Source organism: Camellia sinensis, chromosome 8, assembly GCF_055761805.1.
Source record: "Camellia sinensis isolate YWXY chromosome 8, ASM5576180v1, whole genome shotgun sequence".
Classification (NCBI taxonomy): domain Eukaryota; kingdom Viridiplantae; phylum Streptophyta; class Magnoliopsida; order Ericales; family Theaceae; genus Camellia; species Camellia sinensis.
This window is the reverse complement of record NC_138968.1, coordinates 122,141,025-122,152,744: the sequence shown is the minus strand read 5'-3', so window position 1 is coordinate 122,152,744 and position 11,720 is coordinate 122,141,025. Positions and strand designations below refer to the sequence as shown.

General features: G+C 30.3%; 1 protein-coding gene across 1 annotated transcript; it reads left to right on the top strand.

Moving 5' to 3' along the window:
• The first annotated feature begins 1,067 nt into the window (after positions 1-1,067).
• LOC145798020 (uncharacterized) lies at positions 1,068-1,897 on the top strand. The gene is made up of 4 exons (XM_082885465.1): positions 1,068-1,175; positions 1,292-1,429; positions 1,533-1,563; positions 1,719-1,897. Exons 1-4 carry the CDS (start codon positions 1,068-1,070, stop codon positions 1,895-1,897), a joined length of 456 nt encoding a protein of 151 aa, XP_082741591.1.
• Positions 1,898-11,720: the final 9,823 nt, after the last annotated feature.

Sequence of the window (11,720 nt, the reverse complement as noted above, 5' to 3'; positions counted from 1 at the left end):
TCAAGAGCAAGAATAGATTGATCATGAGAAAGAGAGGACGCGAATGGAACAAGAAGAGATTGATAATGAGAAAGAGAAGATGCGAATGGAACAATTGAAGGAGGAAGAGCGAATAATGTCAATAGATACAAGTGCTCTACCACCATTGCAAGCAGAATACATTCATCACCACCAGATGGAAATTCTCCAAAAAAGATTTAGTTGTTGGAACTACCCAAAAAAGATTTAGTTGTTGGAACTATGTTTTTTACTTTATTTATCTTTGGATTTGATTCTCCATTGTAGGTAGAACTATGTTTTTTATGTAGTTTATGTTGGCACTAGTTATTATTTGTTTAAACTATTTTGGAACTACCTATTGTTGAATGTTTGAACTAGTAGTAATTTAATCACTGAGTGAAATTCTTGTTGAATGCTTGCTGAAGTACTCCAGGGCTAAATATAATTGCTTATTGTATGTTGGATTGATGTGCTACTTATTTACAAGACATTTGTATTAGTTGATGAATTAAATACAAATTATGTAAGATGCTAGTGTTTTGATTTTGGAAGTAGTTTAATATGTTTTATAAATTTAACTTTACAGAAAATTGAAGTTGTTAGGCAAGAACTTGCAAAGCTTAAGAAGCAAAACACATACTAATATTTATTTTCAGTAGTTTATCTCTCAGCTTCATTCTTCTTTTAATTTCCATGGCTCGCAATAGTGTAATGAAGATGATTATTGATGACTCTGATTCTGATAGTGAATTGGAGATATTTGCAATAGCTGCTTCAGAAGAAGAGCAACTACATAATGAGAGACAATTGGGATTATGTCATGGTTCCATTCAAGGCCATACAGTTATTTATCGTAATCAAATTCAAGGCCACAAGAGACTTTATCAAGATTACTTCTCTGAAAGGCCTACATATCCTCCCAATTTATTCCGGAGGAGGTTTCAGATGAGTTGATGTCTCTTTCTTCGTATTTTATCTATGGTGGAAGCATATGATCCTTATTTTTCCAGAAACAAGATGCTGTTGGAGTTCTCGGTCTGTCTCCCCTTTAAAAGATAACAACTACTATGAGGATGCTCGCTTATGGAGTAGCGACAGATTATGTAGATGATTATGTGAGGATTGGAGAAAACACTGCAATAGAAAGTCTACAGAGGTTTGTTGAGGCAGTGGTTGTAATTTTTTTCAGATGTCTCTTTCTTCGTATTTTATCTATGGTGGAAGCATATGATCCTTATTTTTCCAGAAAAAAGATGCTGTTGGAGTTCTCGGTCTGTCTCCCCTTTAAAAGATGACAACTGCTATGAGGAAGCTCGCTTATGGAGTAGTGGCAGATTTTGTAGATGATTATGTGAGGATTGGAGAAAGCACTGTAATAGAAAGTCTACAAAGGTTTGTTGAGGCAGTGGTTGCAATTTTTTTCAGATGTGTACTTGAGGACGCCAAACAAAGATGACATTGCTAAATTACTAAAGGTGGGAAAAAATTGTGGGTTTCTTGGAATGTTAGGGAACATTGACTGTATGCATTAGAAATGGAAGAATTGTCCTACTGCATGGAAAGGTATGTATTGTGGTCACATCCATTAACCAACTATTATTTTAAAAGCGGTGGCTTCCTATGATCTATGGATATGGCATGCATTTTTTGGATTACCGGGTCTTATAACGACATCAATGTGCTAGAATATTCTTCTGTATTTTCTCTCCTTGCTGAAGGGCGTGCTCCCCAAGTTAATTACTCAATCAATGGAAATGACTATACAATGGGATATTATCTCGTTGATGGTATATATCCTCAATGGTCAACATTCGTTAAAACAATCCCATCTCCACGAGGCAATAAGCAAATACATTTTGCTAAAGCTCAAGAGTCAGTAAGGAAGGACATCGAATGAGCATTTGGAGTGCTCCAAGCACGTTTTGCAATTGTGCGAGGACCTATACGTTTTTGGAAAGTTGAAACCCTTAAAGTTATTATGAAGGCATGTATAATATTACATAACATGATTGTCGAGAATGAGCGAAATGAACAAAATATAGACTGTAATTATGATACCATCGATGAAAGTCTCCCTCCAGCAGTGTCACACGAGCGTACACCCGAACTTTATGAATTCATTCAAAATCATCATTGCATCAGAGATAGACAAACTCATTCTAAACTTCAAGCAGACCTAGTTGAGCATTTGTGGCATCTACATGGAGAATTGTGATAACTTGAATTAGAAATAGTTTATTTATTTTGAAGTTTATTCTTAACTTTGCTATTTGTGATTTTTTTTCCCTTCTTATATTCATTGACCTTTGTAAGGTTTTTGATTAGTTAATTTGTGTTCTTTCGGTTCTTAATTTGATAAATTTCAATTATTGAAGAACTTCCTTTGTATTGTTAATTTTTTTTTTAAATTATTTATTGTTTTCTTTTATTCTTTCCCTCCTCTCCCCTTCAAGATGGTTCCACAAAATTCATATGTTGGTTCACATGCTATAAATTGTATAAAAAAAATTAAATATTACTTAAAAATTGTTTTTTATAATATTTTTAAAACTAATATTAAAAAATATTATCACAAATGTTACATTGGCAACCATATTAGCATTTGGTGCATATGTGGCATTCTATGAAAATGACAGTAATATATATAGCATTTTTTGTTTTAAAAATTGGTTAAGTTAGTTTAAATGACTAGCTAAAATAAAGAGTATGGTTGGAACACACAGTAGCTAAACTAATTAGATAAAATAAAGAGTATGGTTGGAGTTGTTCTTAGGAATGACACTTCAAAATTAATTGACAGTTGAGAGAGATTGAGAGTTTAAGAGAGATTGAGAGAGTTTAAGAGAGAGAATTATTTGTGAGATTTATTTTGAAAAAAGAGGGGATATTTATAGTAGTTTGAAAGATTGAAGTAAATTTATAAAAAATAAAAATAAAAATATTGTCGTTGTATTAAATGATAATATGACTATTTGAATATTATTATTATTATTTTTTTTTAAAGTCTGCAGAGGTGCTCAGGTGCAGAATATTATTTATTTATTTTCATTCAATGAATGTGAGTGAAGAGTGAGTTGAGTGATGCAAGCATAGCATAGGAGTAGGATGTAGGGGGCGATAGGGGCGGACAGCAATTGAGCTGCAATATTTTTTTTATTATTATTATTTTTTTCTCATTCATTGCAACAGTAACTTGAACTTGATTGTGAGTGAGAGTGATGTGATGCATGAAGGGCAGGGCAGGGCAAAGGCATGGGCATAGGCATAGGTCTAGAATTATATATATATATATATATTCATTCTTTTTTTTTTTCATTCATTGTAAGGAAATGACCGTTGTATTATTTTGTTTTTTTTTATATTTTGCAAGATCAATCTTTTATTTATTTATTTTTATTTATTTTATTTATTTAATTATTTAACCGTTGCAAGTTACCTTTTATTTATTTTTTTAAAATTTGACCATTGGTAGAGAAAGGACCGGGCTGCTTGTAGGGCCCAAACTTTTTTTAGGCTGGGCTTCAAATGGAAGGCCTAGGACCAAGCCCAAGGTATTGAGCTGGGCTCGGGCCCGGGCCTAACCGGGCCGAAATAGGTCGGGCCCATCTCGGATCTCAGGAGGGCTTTAGGCCACCCACGAGCCTCGGACTATTTTTACACCCCTACACATATCTTCTGGGATTTTTTATTTATTAAAATTAAAATAAAAACCCTTATTTCCATAAAGAAATGTAAGGATAAATTATGTGCTCGTTTGGCATAAATAGTTTGAGTTAAAATAGTTACAAAAAAATTAAAATAGATTAAAAAGTCAATAAAACAAAATATTATATTTAAACCATAATCATTTTATTTTTTTTCTCACAAAAGTCAAAAAAATCAAAAAGTTCATCCCAAACAAGATTTTTTAGTCTCAGGCTAAAATAGCCAAAAATCAAAAAGCCAAATAATCAACCCACATTCTAAACGAACCCTATAAATACACCTTAAGTTTGCATAAAATACAAATTATCTTTTATAATTTAAAAAATTATAAATACTTCTTATCAAATTTTTTATAGCAAAATTAATTAAAAAAATAAAATTACTAATTGCTCTCTTATATAATGATAAAATTATTTAAATTATTAATTGAAATAAATTTCTAAAAATTATTAATTGACTTGATAATTTATTAATAAAATGTGTTATTTATTATAAAATTTAAAATTTCAAAGTGCAAGATGTAATTTTTAAAATTATAGAACAAAATGATATTTTAAAAAATTTTAAGGATGTATTTATAATTTTTCCTATTAAAAAAAAAAAGAGTATATAGAGGTTACAATTACCTCTCATTAAGTTTTTTTTTTTTTTTTTTTTGGTTACAGGAAAATCCTCCCACTTTCCCGCAGATCCAAGGCAGCGCCTCTTGAGGAGATCACCAAGGTGTCCTGTTGTCCATTCCGAGTAAGAGACTATAACCTGGAAGCTTATCCCGACCTCCCAAGACAAGCTCCGCTTAAGTCAGGACTCGCACAGCGAGGGAGCATTAAACTCACACTAAGCTGCTGATTAGGCATCTTGAGGTCAACCTCTCATTAAGTTTCTTACAAATATATTTAATTTCTTCATATTTCGAAAATTACGGGTTTGTTTGGAATGTGAATTAGTTTTTTGACTTTTTGAATATTTTAGTGGGTGTTTGGGAAGTGAGTTTTTATGTAAGTTTTTTTAGTTGTAGGATATTATTGGAGAAATTTTTTTTTATGTTTGGAAAGATAGTTGGATTTTTTATGGTTGGATGTGATATTTGTAAGAGAAAAAGTAAAATGATTATGAGATTGGATGTAATATTTTGTTTGGATGTGTTTTTTTTATTTTGCAAAAAGTTTATCTTTTTGTGAAAAAAATCAAAAAAAACCCAACTCTCAAACTTTCTAAACACCACCTTAACCTGGTGTTAAAAAATCTCGTTCAAGATAGATTTTTTACTTTTTGACTAGGTGATGATGTGTTCATATGTCAAATTACGGAAGTGCCCTTGAGCAGCCCTTTATTTCTTTTTGAATATTCTTTTTTTTCATTCTCTGGTCGTGTGCGTAGCACCGTCCTAGGCTGTCCCATCAGCCTATTCTTTTCGTAATACTTCGGTTTGCTACTGTGTGGGATAGAAAAGAGAATCAAACTAGGGGTAGTTTAGTAATTTCAACATTGCCTAAAAGGCGTCAGGCAGCGTGTGATGGGTTTTGTCTCATATAGCTGAAATAGACTAATTTGTCCGAATATGGCTAAAATAGCCCCAGCAAGAATCCCAAACGGGGGATAATGCTTCTCAGATTTTAAAATCACATTACAAATCCACCTTCCGTTAGTCCACCAAGAGTCAACTAACAGAGTATGTTGGTATGGTCTCCACTTTCTTTTTGGAAAAATATGGTTTTGGTATATTTTATAAATATTAATAATTAAAATTATAAAATTTTATAAATTTGTAATTATTTTTTGGAAAGTCCGCTGGACTGTAATTTCCTCTTTCTTTTTTAGTATACTATATTTTGTTTGTTTGCATATCAATTGTTGAACAAATATGTTCAAATATCAACTATGAAATGAATTTTCATTTCACAATTGATATTTGAATCATGAATTTTTATTCAATAATTGATGTCTAAATAAAAATGTAGTATGAATTTAGAATTTTTCTTTTGTAATGTGCAATTAAAAGCTCCATTTGATGCAACATATTAAGGCTGTGTTTGGGAAGGCAGTTTGAGGCTAAATTAGTCACATACGGACAAAAGTGGCTAATTCAGCCACATGGAGACAAAAGCATGGCAGGAGCTTGGCAACAACCATTTCATAGGTAAATTTACGAAACTATCCCCACATGAAAGAGGGGTTAATTTAGCCTCAGCGTCAGAAATATTCAAAGTAAAAAAAAAAAACCTTTTTTCAAAAAACATCTTTTCCCAGAAAAAACAAAGAAAGTTGAAAAAAAAATTAAAAACATTTTTTTTTTGTTTTTTGTTAAAATATTTTATAAAAATAAATTCAAACTCTATTTTATAAAAATATTTTTAAAATATTTTAATTTTTTTGTTATGTATTTGGTTATGATTTGAGTGTAGAGTTGTGAAAGTAGTATGAAATTTCGAGTTATGTGTTTGGTTATGAGTTTTAAAAATAATTTATTAATTGAGTTTTATTTTATATATTTGGTTACGATTTGAGTGTAGAGTTGTTTTTAAATTTAAAATATTAACATTTTAAATTATTTAATTTTTTTGAATATTTAAATTATTTACATTTTTTTGTTAAAATAATTTTTTGAATATTTAAATTATTTAATTTTTACGATTTAAATTTTTTGAATATTTATTTTAAATTTTTGCTTATTAAATTATTTAGATTATTTAAATATTTAAAATATAATTAAAATTAAAATTAAAATTAAAATTAAATATTTAAAATTAAATTAAAATTAAATTATTTAAAATACATAGGACAATAAAATAAAACCTCACCTTTTATCATTTCACAGAAAATGAAAAAAAAATAAAAATAAAAATAAAAAACACATGAAAAAACCATTTGCAAAAAAAAATAAATTAAAATACATAAATTATTTTTAAAAAATACGCCTCATTCAAAAATATTTAAAATTTTTTAAAAAATTACAAAAACATAAATTCAAAAAAAAAAAGAACGACAAAAATACGCCTCATCCAAAAACATAAAAAAAAAAAAAACAGAAATTACCATTTGCCATGTAATTTACAAATAAATAAAACACATGAAAACCCATTTTTGAAATATAAAAACAAATTAATGTGTACGAATTAAAAAATGACAAAAACATAAACTAAAAAAAAATAACGAGAAAAATACGCCTCATTAAAAATATTTAAAAAAAAACATAAAAACATAAATTACCATTCGCGACGTAATTTAAAAATAAATAAAACACATGAAAACTCATTTTTGAAAAATAAAAAAAAGTTATTGTATACCAATAAAAATAAAAAAGATAAAAAAATAAGCCAAATCTAAACCCAAAATAAAAAAAATAAAAAATTTAAGTAAAATACGCGAAATCCAAACCTAAAATAAAAAAATAAAAAATTAAGCAAAATACACCAAATCCAAACCCAAAATAAAAAAAAATAAAAAAAATTTAAAGGAAAATATGCCAAATCCAAACCAAAAAAAAAAAAAAAAATTCAAACAATTTCGGTCCTGTACATGGTGCTGACGTAGAGGACCATTTGAGTGGAGTTGCCATGAGAATCATGTGTCAAGGGCAGTTTGGTAATTTACCATAAAGACACCTCATCAAAAAGTCAAAAAGTCAAAAAATTCTTCCCAAACCAAGCTTTTTAGCCCCAGGTTAAAATAGCCAAAAAAAACCAAATAGTCAACTCACTTCCCAAACGGAGGCTAAAAAATTTAAAATACCAAATTTAGTATGAATCTCTCTATATCTTTTAACCTATCTATTATTTATTTATTTTTGTAAAACACACACAAAGCCCTACCATTCTCCTTCTTTGTTTATATTGAAATTTTCTAGTCGAAGTCTACCTTTGCATTGTCCCCTCCTTAATGTGCCATGCCACAACGCAATCCAATGACTCAAATTCTCACTCTAAAACAATAATATTGCTACCCTTAATTCAAGAAAACTTATACATGTACATATACATATATGTATAATTATGTCTATATAAACCCATTATATGAACCAAAATCGTGAAGATTGTTAAGAGCCCTTGTACAATTATACACATAGATCATATTGTTTATGGATCAATTGGATCGATGCGAATTAATAGAAAGACAAAAATTAAATGAAAGAAAATCGTTTTTCCCTTTCATGGCTTTTGACTCAACGGGGTTACGCTCAATAGAGATACATTCAAAATGATCATTTTCGATAATTTTTTATTTTTGCATATTTTTTGAGGTAGGATTTTTTTTTTCCCTCTCAAAAGCAAACCTAAATGTTAATGTGTGTCTTATGTTTTTTAAAAACAGAATCATAGTGCTATATGTATTGTTTGTTTTGTTTGAACCCCTAAGATATAATAATATATCAATAATACTACAAATCCAGACTTATGAACTTAGAATTTATTTAGAAAAATGAATCAATGATTTCAATTTATTTTACTCGTGAACTCTACACTTTATTAATTTAATCTCCACCACAAAAATACATATGGGAAAATTATGGGTTGATAAGGTGGGTTCATAGCATTTTTGATAATATATGGGTATTATGGTTAAAGCATGGAAATGGAGGGAGAAAAGATAAAAAAAAAAAAAGTGATTTATTAGAGACTGTGCAAGAGTTAAAAGGGAGATTTTAGCATTAGTAGTTTGATTTTCTAGAAAAACATGAACAATGATAAACTCCAAATTTTAGGGTTGAATAAGATTAATTTGATATTTATAATTATATAGTAATTTAAATTTAATTTTTTTTTTATTTATGAATAATCTATCTATTAACCTACAATAAGAAAAGAGTCAAAATATCAAAATGCACGATGAAGTACAATTGAACAAAACCAAATAATTTTCCAACTAGTGATATGAGGTTTATTGACAAAACTAATGAATTGCAATCTATTTTTGTTTAAGAAAAATGACTTGGACCCCCAGCTGGGGGTGCTGGGGTCGCCCATGATTGGGCAAAAAAAACAGTTTTTTTTTTTTTTTTTAAGTTCCCGGCCAATCCCAGGCCGACACGTGGCACTAGGGGTCGGTGGGGGTCGTCCGTACTGGGGGTCTGTAGCATTGTTGTTTTGTTTAATTTATTTTAATAATGGTTTACTAATAATGTCTCATCATCATTTATATTAATAAATTTGGCAAAATTACAAAGTACCAGTATTTTCAATGAACTTAAAATTTTAAAAAGTACAATTTAAAATATTATAATGAAGTCCTAGTAATGAAGGTGAAATGTAATATGAAGAAATTTTCAAAGGAGAGAAAATGAATAAGATCCACAAGGTAGAGAGATTTATGTGGTTTGAACTATTGATCTTTTAGTGAGGTGTATGAATTCTACCTAATTAGGCCTCTTAGTGAGGTGCAAAAATTCTAACCAGTTGGACAAAAGTGCAGGAGTTGTGGCTAATTGAGCAAGCCCGTTGGTTGAAATTTATATTTAGTTGTTCAAATAAAAATATTTTAGTCTATGAATTCCTTTCACTGTTAATGCTAATTTTCCCAAACAAAATGGATTAAATTAGCATAAAATGCCTTTAAAAAAAATAAAATAAAAATAAACATAAATATAAAGGGTAAATTACAAATAAATTCTTAAAGTTTGCTTAAAATACGGATTGCTCCTTATAGTTCTGAAAATTATAAATATTCCATTGTCAAATTTTTTTATTTAACAGAATTAATATAAAAAATAAAATTATAAATTACTGTTCTATTTAATAATAAAATTATTTGAATTGTTAATTAAAATATATTTCTAATATCATTAAAAATTATTAATTGATTTAATAATTTTTTTAATAAAAAATAATTTATTATGCCATTAAAAATTTAAAAGAGCATGATATAATTTAAAAAACTATAAAACCAATTCATATTTTAAACAAACTTAATGAGTGTTTTGTATTTTACACTAAAATGAAAAGTAAAAAAAAAATGAGTGATTCTACTTACACCGAATAAACTCCTTACACCCTTCAATTTTAATTTTTTTTTTTTATTACATTTCAATCATTGTATAAAATTACTAAAATATCCTTCCACCTTAAACTTTGAAAATCCTAATTTTTCATTACACCCCATCACCACCGCCTCTATCAGTCCTTCACCTCCGGCTAGCTCTTCATCGCCACCCAATCCTTTACTATTATCTCACCCCGCCACCCCCTTCATTCTTCTCCCTATTCTTCTTATTTTTCTTCTTCTTCCAGACATGAAAACCTACGCCTAGGTTTTCCTCTCTCTTTCTCTGTCTCTCGTTCTCGCAGAAATAGGGCAGTCGCAATGGTGGTGGATTGCAGTGGTAGGGACGCAGATGTTGGAAAATAATGGTTTTTGACAACTTTAATTTGAAATTAAAGTAAGATCCAACTGTCGATTAAGGTGGGTCTGAGTGGTATTGTATTCTCTGAAGTGAGAAGATTACAATATAAAAATAATGGACCGAAACCTTGAGTTGTGAATATCAATAAAGTTGGGTTTAGATTTAGACTTAGTCTTGATTTGAACTGGGCCTAGACTTGTACTTGTGTATGTACTAGGTTTGGTCTTAGACCTAATCTTGAGTTTTAAGTTGAATTGTGCTGGGCTTAATTTGTGCATGTGTTTGAGATTGGGCTTGGATCGGGTTGTGGCCTAACACCCGTATCCATTTTGCGACCCATTTAGTTTAATTCTCAAAACTTATGCATTATATATATATATATATATTATGATTTATATAATGGTTTTGGAGTTTTGAACATTTGTAACTCTAGCCCTAATGGCTAGAGTTGATGACATTTGATGGCCCTATTAATGTATAGCCTTCATATTTAGGGATTCCCATACTTGTATAAATAGAGGCCTTTTCCCTCCAACTTGTAAGAAGAATTTTAAAGAGATTTTTGATGAAAAATGGAGATGATGTTTTGAGATAAAAAGTTGGAGATGTTTATTTTATACCAAAGAAAATTTTTCCTATCTTTTTTTGTTAGCCCCTTCTTTGGTTCTTGTTAGAGAGAATGCATCGATTGTCAAGTTCGCCAAAGCTATTCAGAAGGTGCTTCTGTGTTAGCTGGTTTTGATCGTCGTATTTTAAGAGACAGACGCCGGCGTATCTCCAGCATCCATCGGGAGGCAATGAATCTGTTTTAAGGAAATTGTCTAGTGTAGGCTTTACTTTACTTCTTTTCTTATCATTTGTTCTTAAATTTGATGAGTTCTAATTTTTTAATAATTTATTCTATTAGTAATGTAATCTAATTCATTTCGGTATTTTTAGTTGTGTCGTTTATTCTGTATTTCATCTTTTTAATAAAAAATTATTTTATCATTTCTATTTAATTTATTTTTATATATTTTTCTTGTATTATTATGGAAAAAAATACCAACAGCAGATATGAAAGTGTTGCAAAAAGGGGTGGTTGCAGCGGTTCTCCGTCATCCCCATCTCTTTCCGTCACTACCCCCTTTCTCTCTCTCCCTTTTCTTCTCTCATCCAAAAGCCTAATCTTAGGTTTTATCTCTCTCTGTCTCTCTTTGTCTCTCTTTGTCTCTTGCTCTAGCAATGGATCGCGGTAGTAGAGAAGCAGATCTAAAAGTGTTACAGAATGGGGTGGTTGAAGCAGTGGTGATGGTCACGGCGGTTTAGCGACGGAGGAATTAGTGACTGTAGCGGTGAGGGTTGCAAAGGTGGTGGTTGAGACAGTGGTGATTACGGTGTTTGAAGGGCTGTGAAGGTTGTGAGAGTGACTGCCCGAAATAGAGTAGCTGTTGAAAGTGGTGGTTGGAGGACTTAGGGTTTAGAATGTTGGATGAAAGAGATGAGGGTAAGTTTGACATTATGAGAAGTAGAGCTGTGCATAATACTGCCAAAATCGCCAAAATCGCACCGAATCGCTCCAAACTGCACCAAACCGCGCAAAATTTCAGTTCTGGCTGGCGGATTGGAGGACTTGCAGTGGCGGGTCGGCGCGGGTGGCGGGTTAAATTTTCCAAACCGCCTGTCAACTCGATCCGAC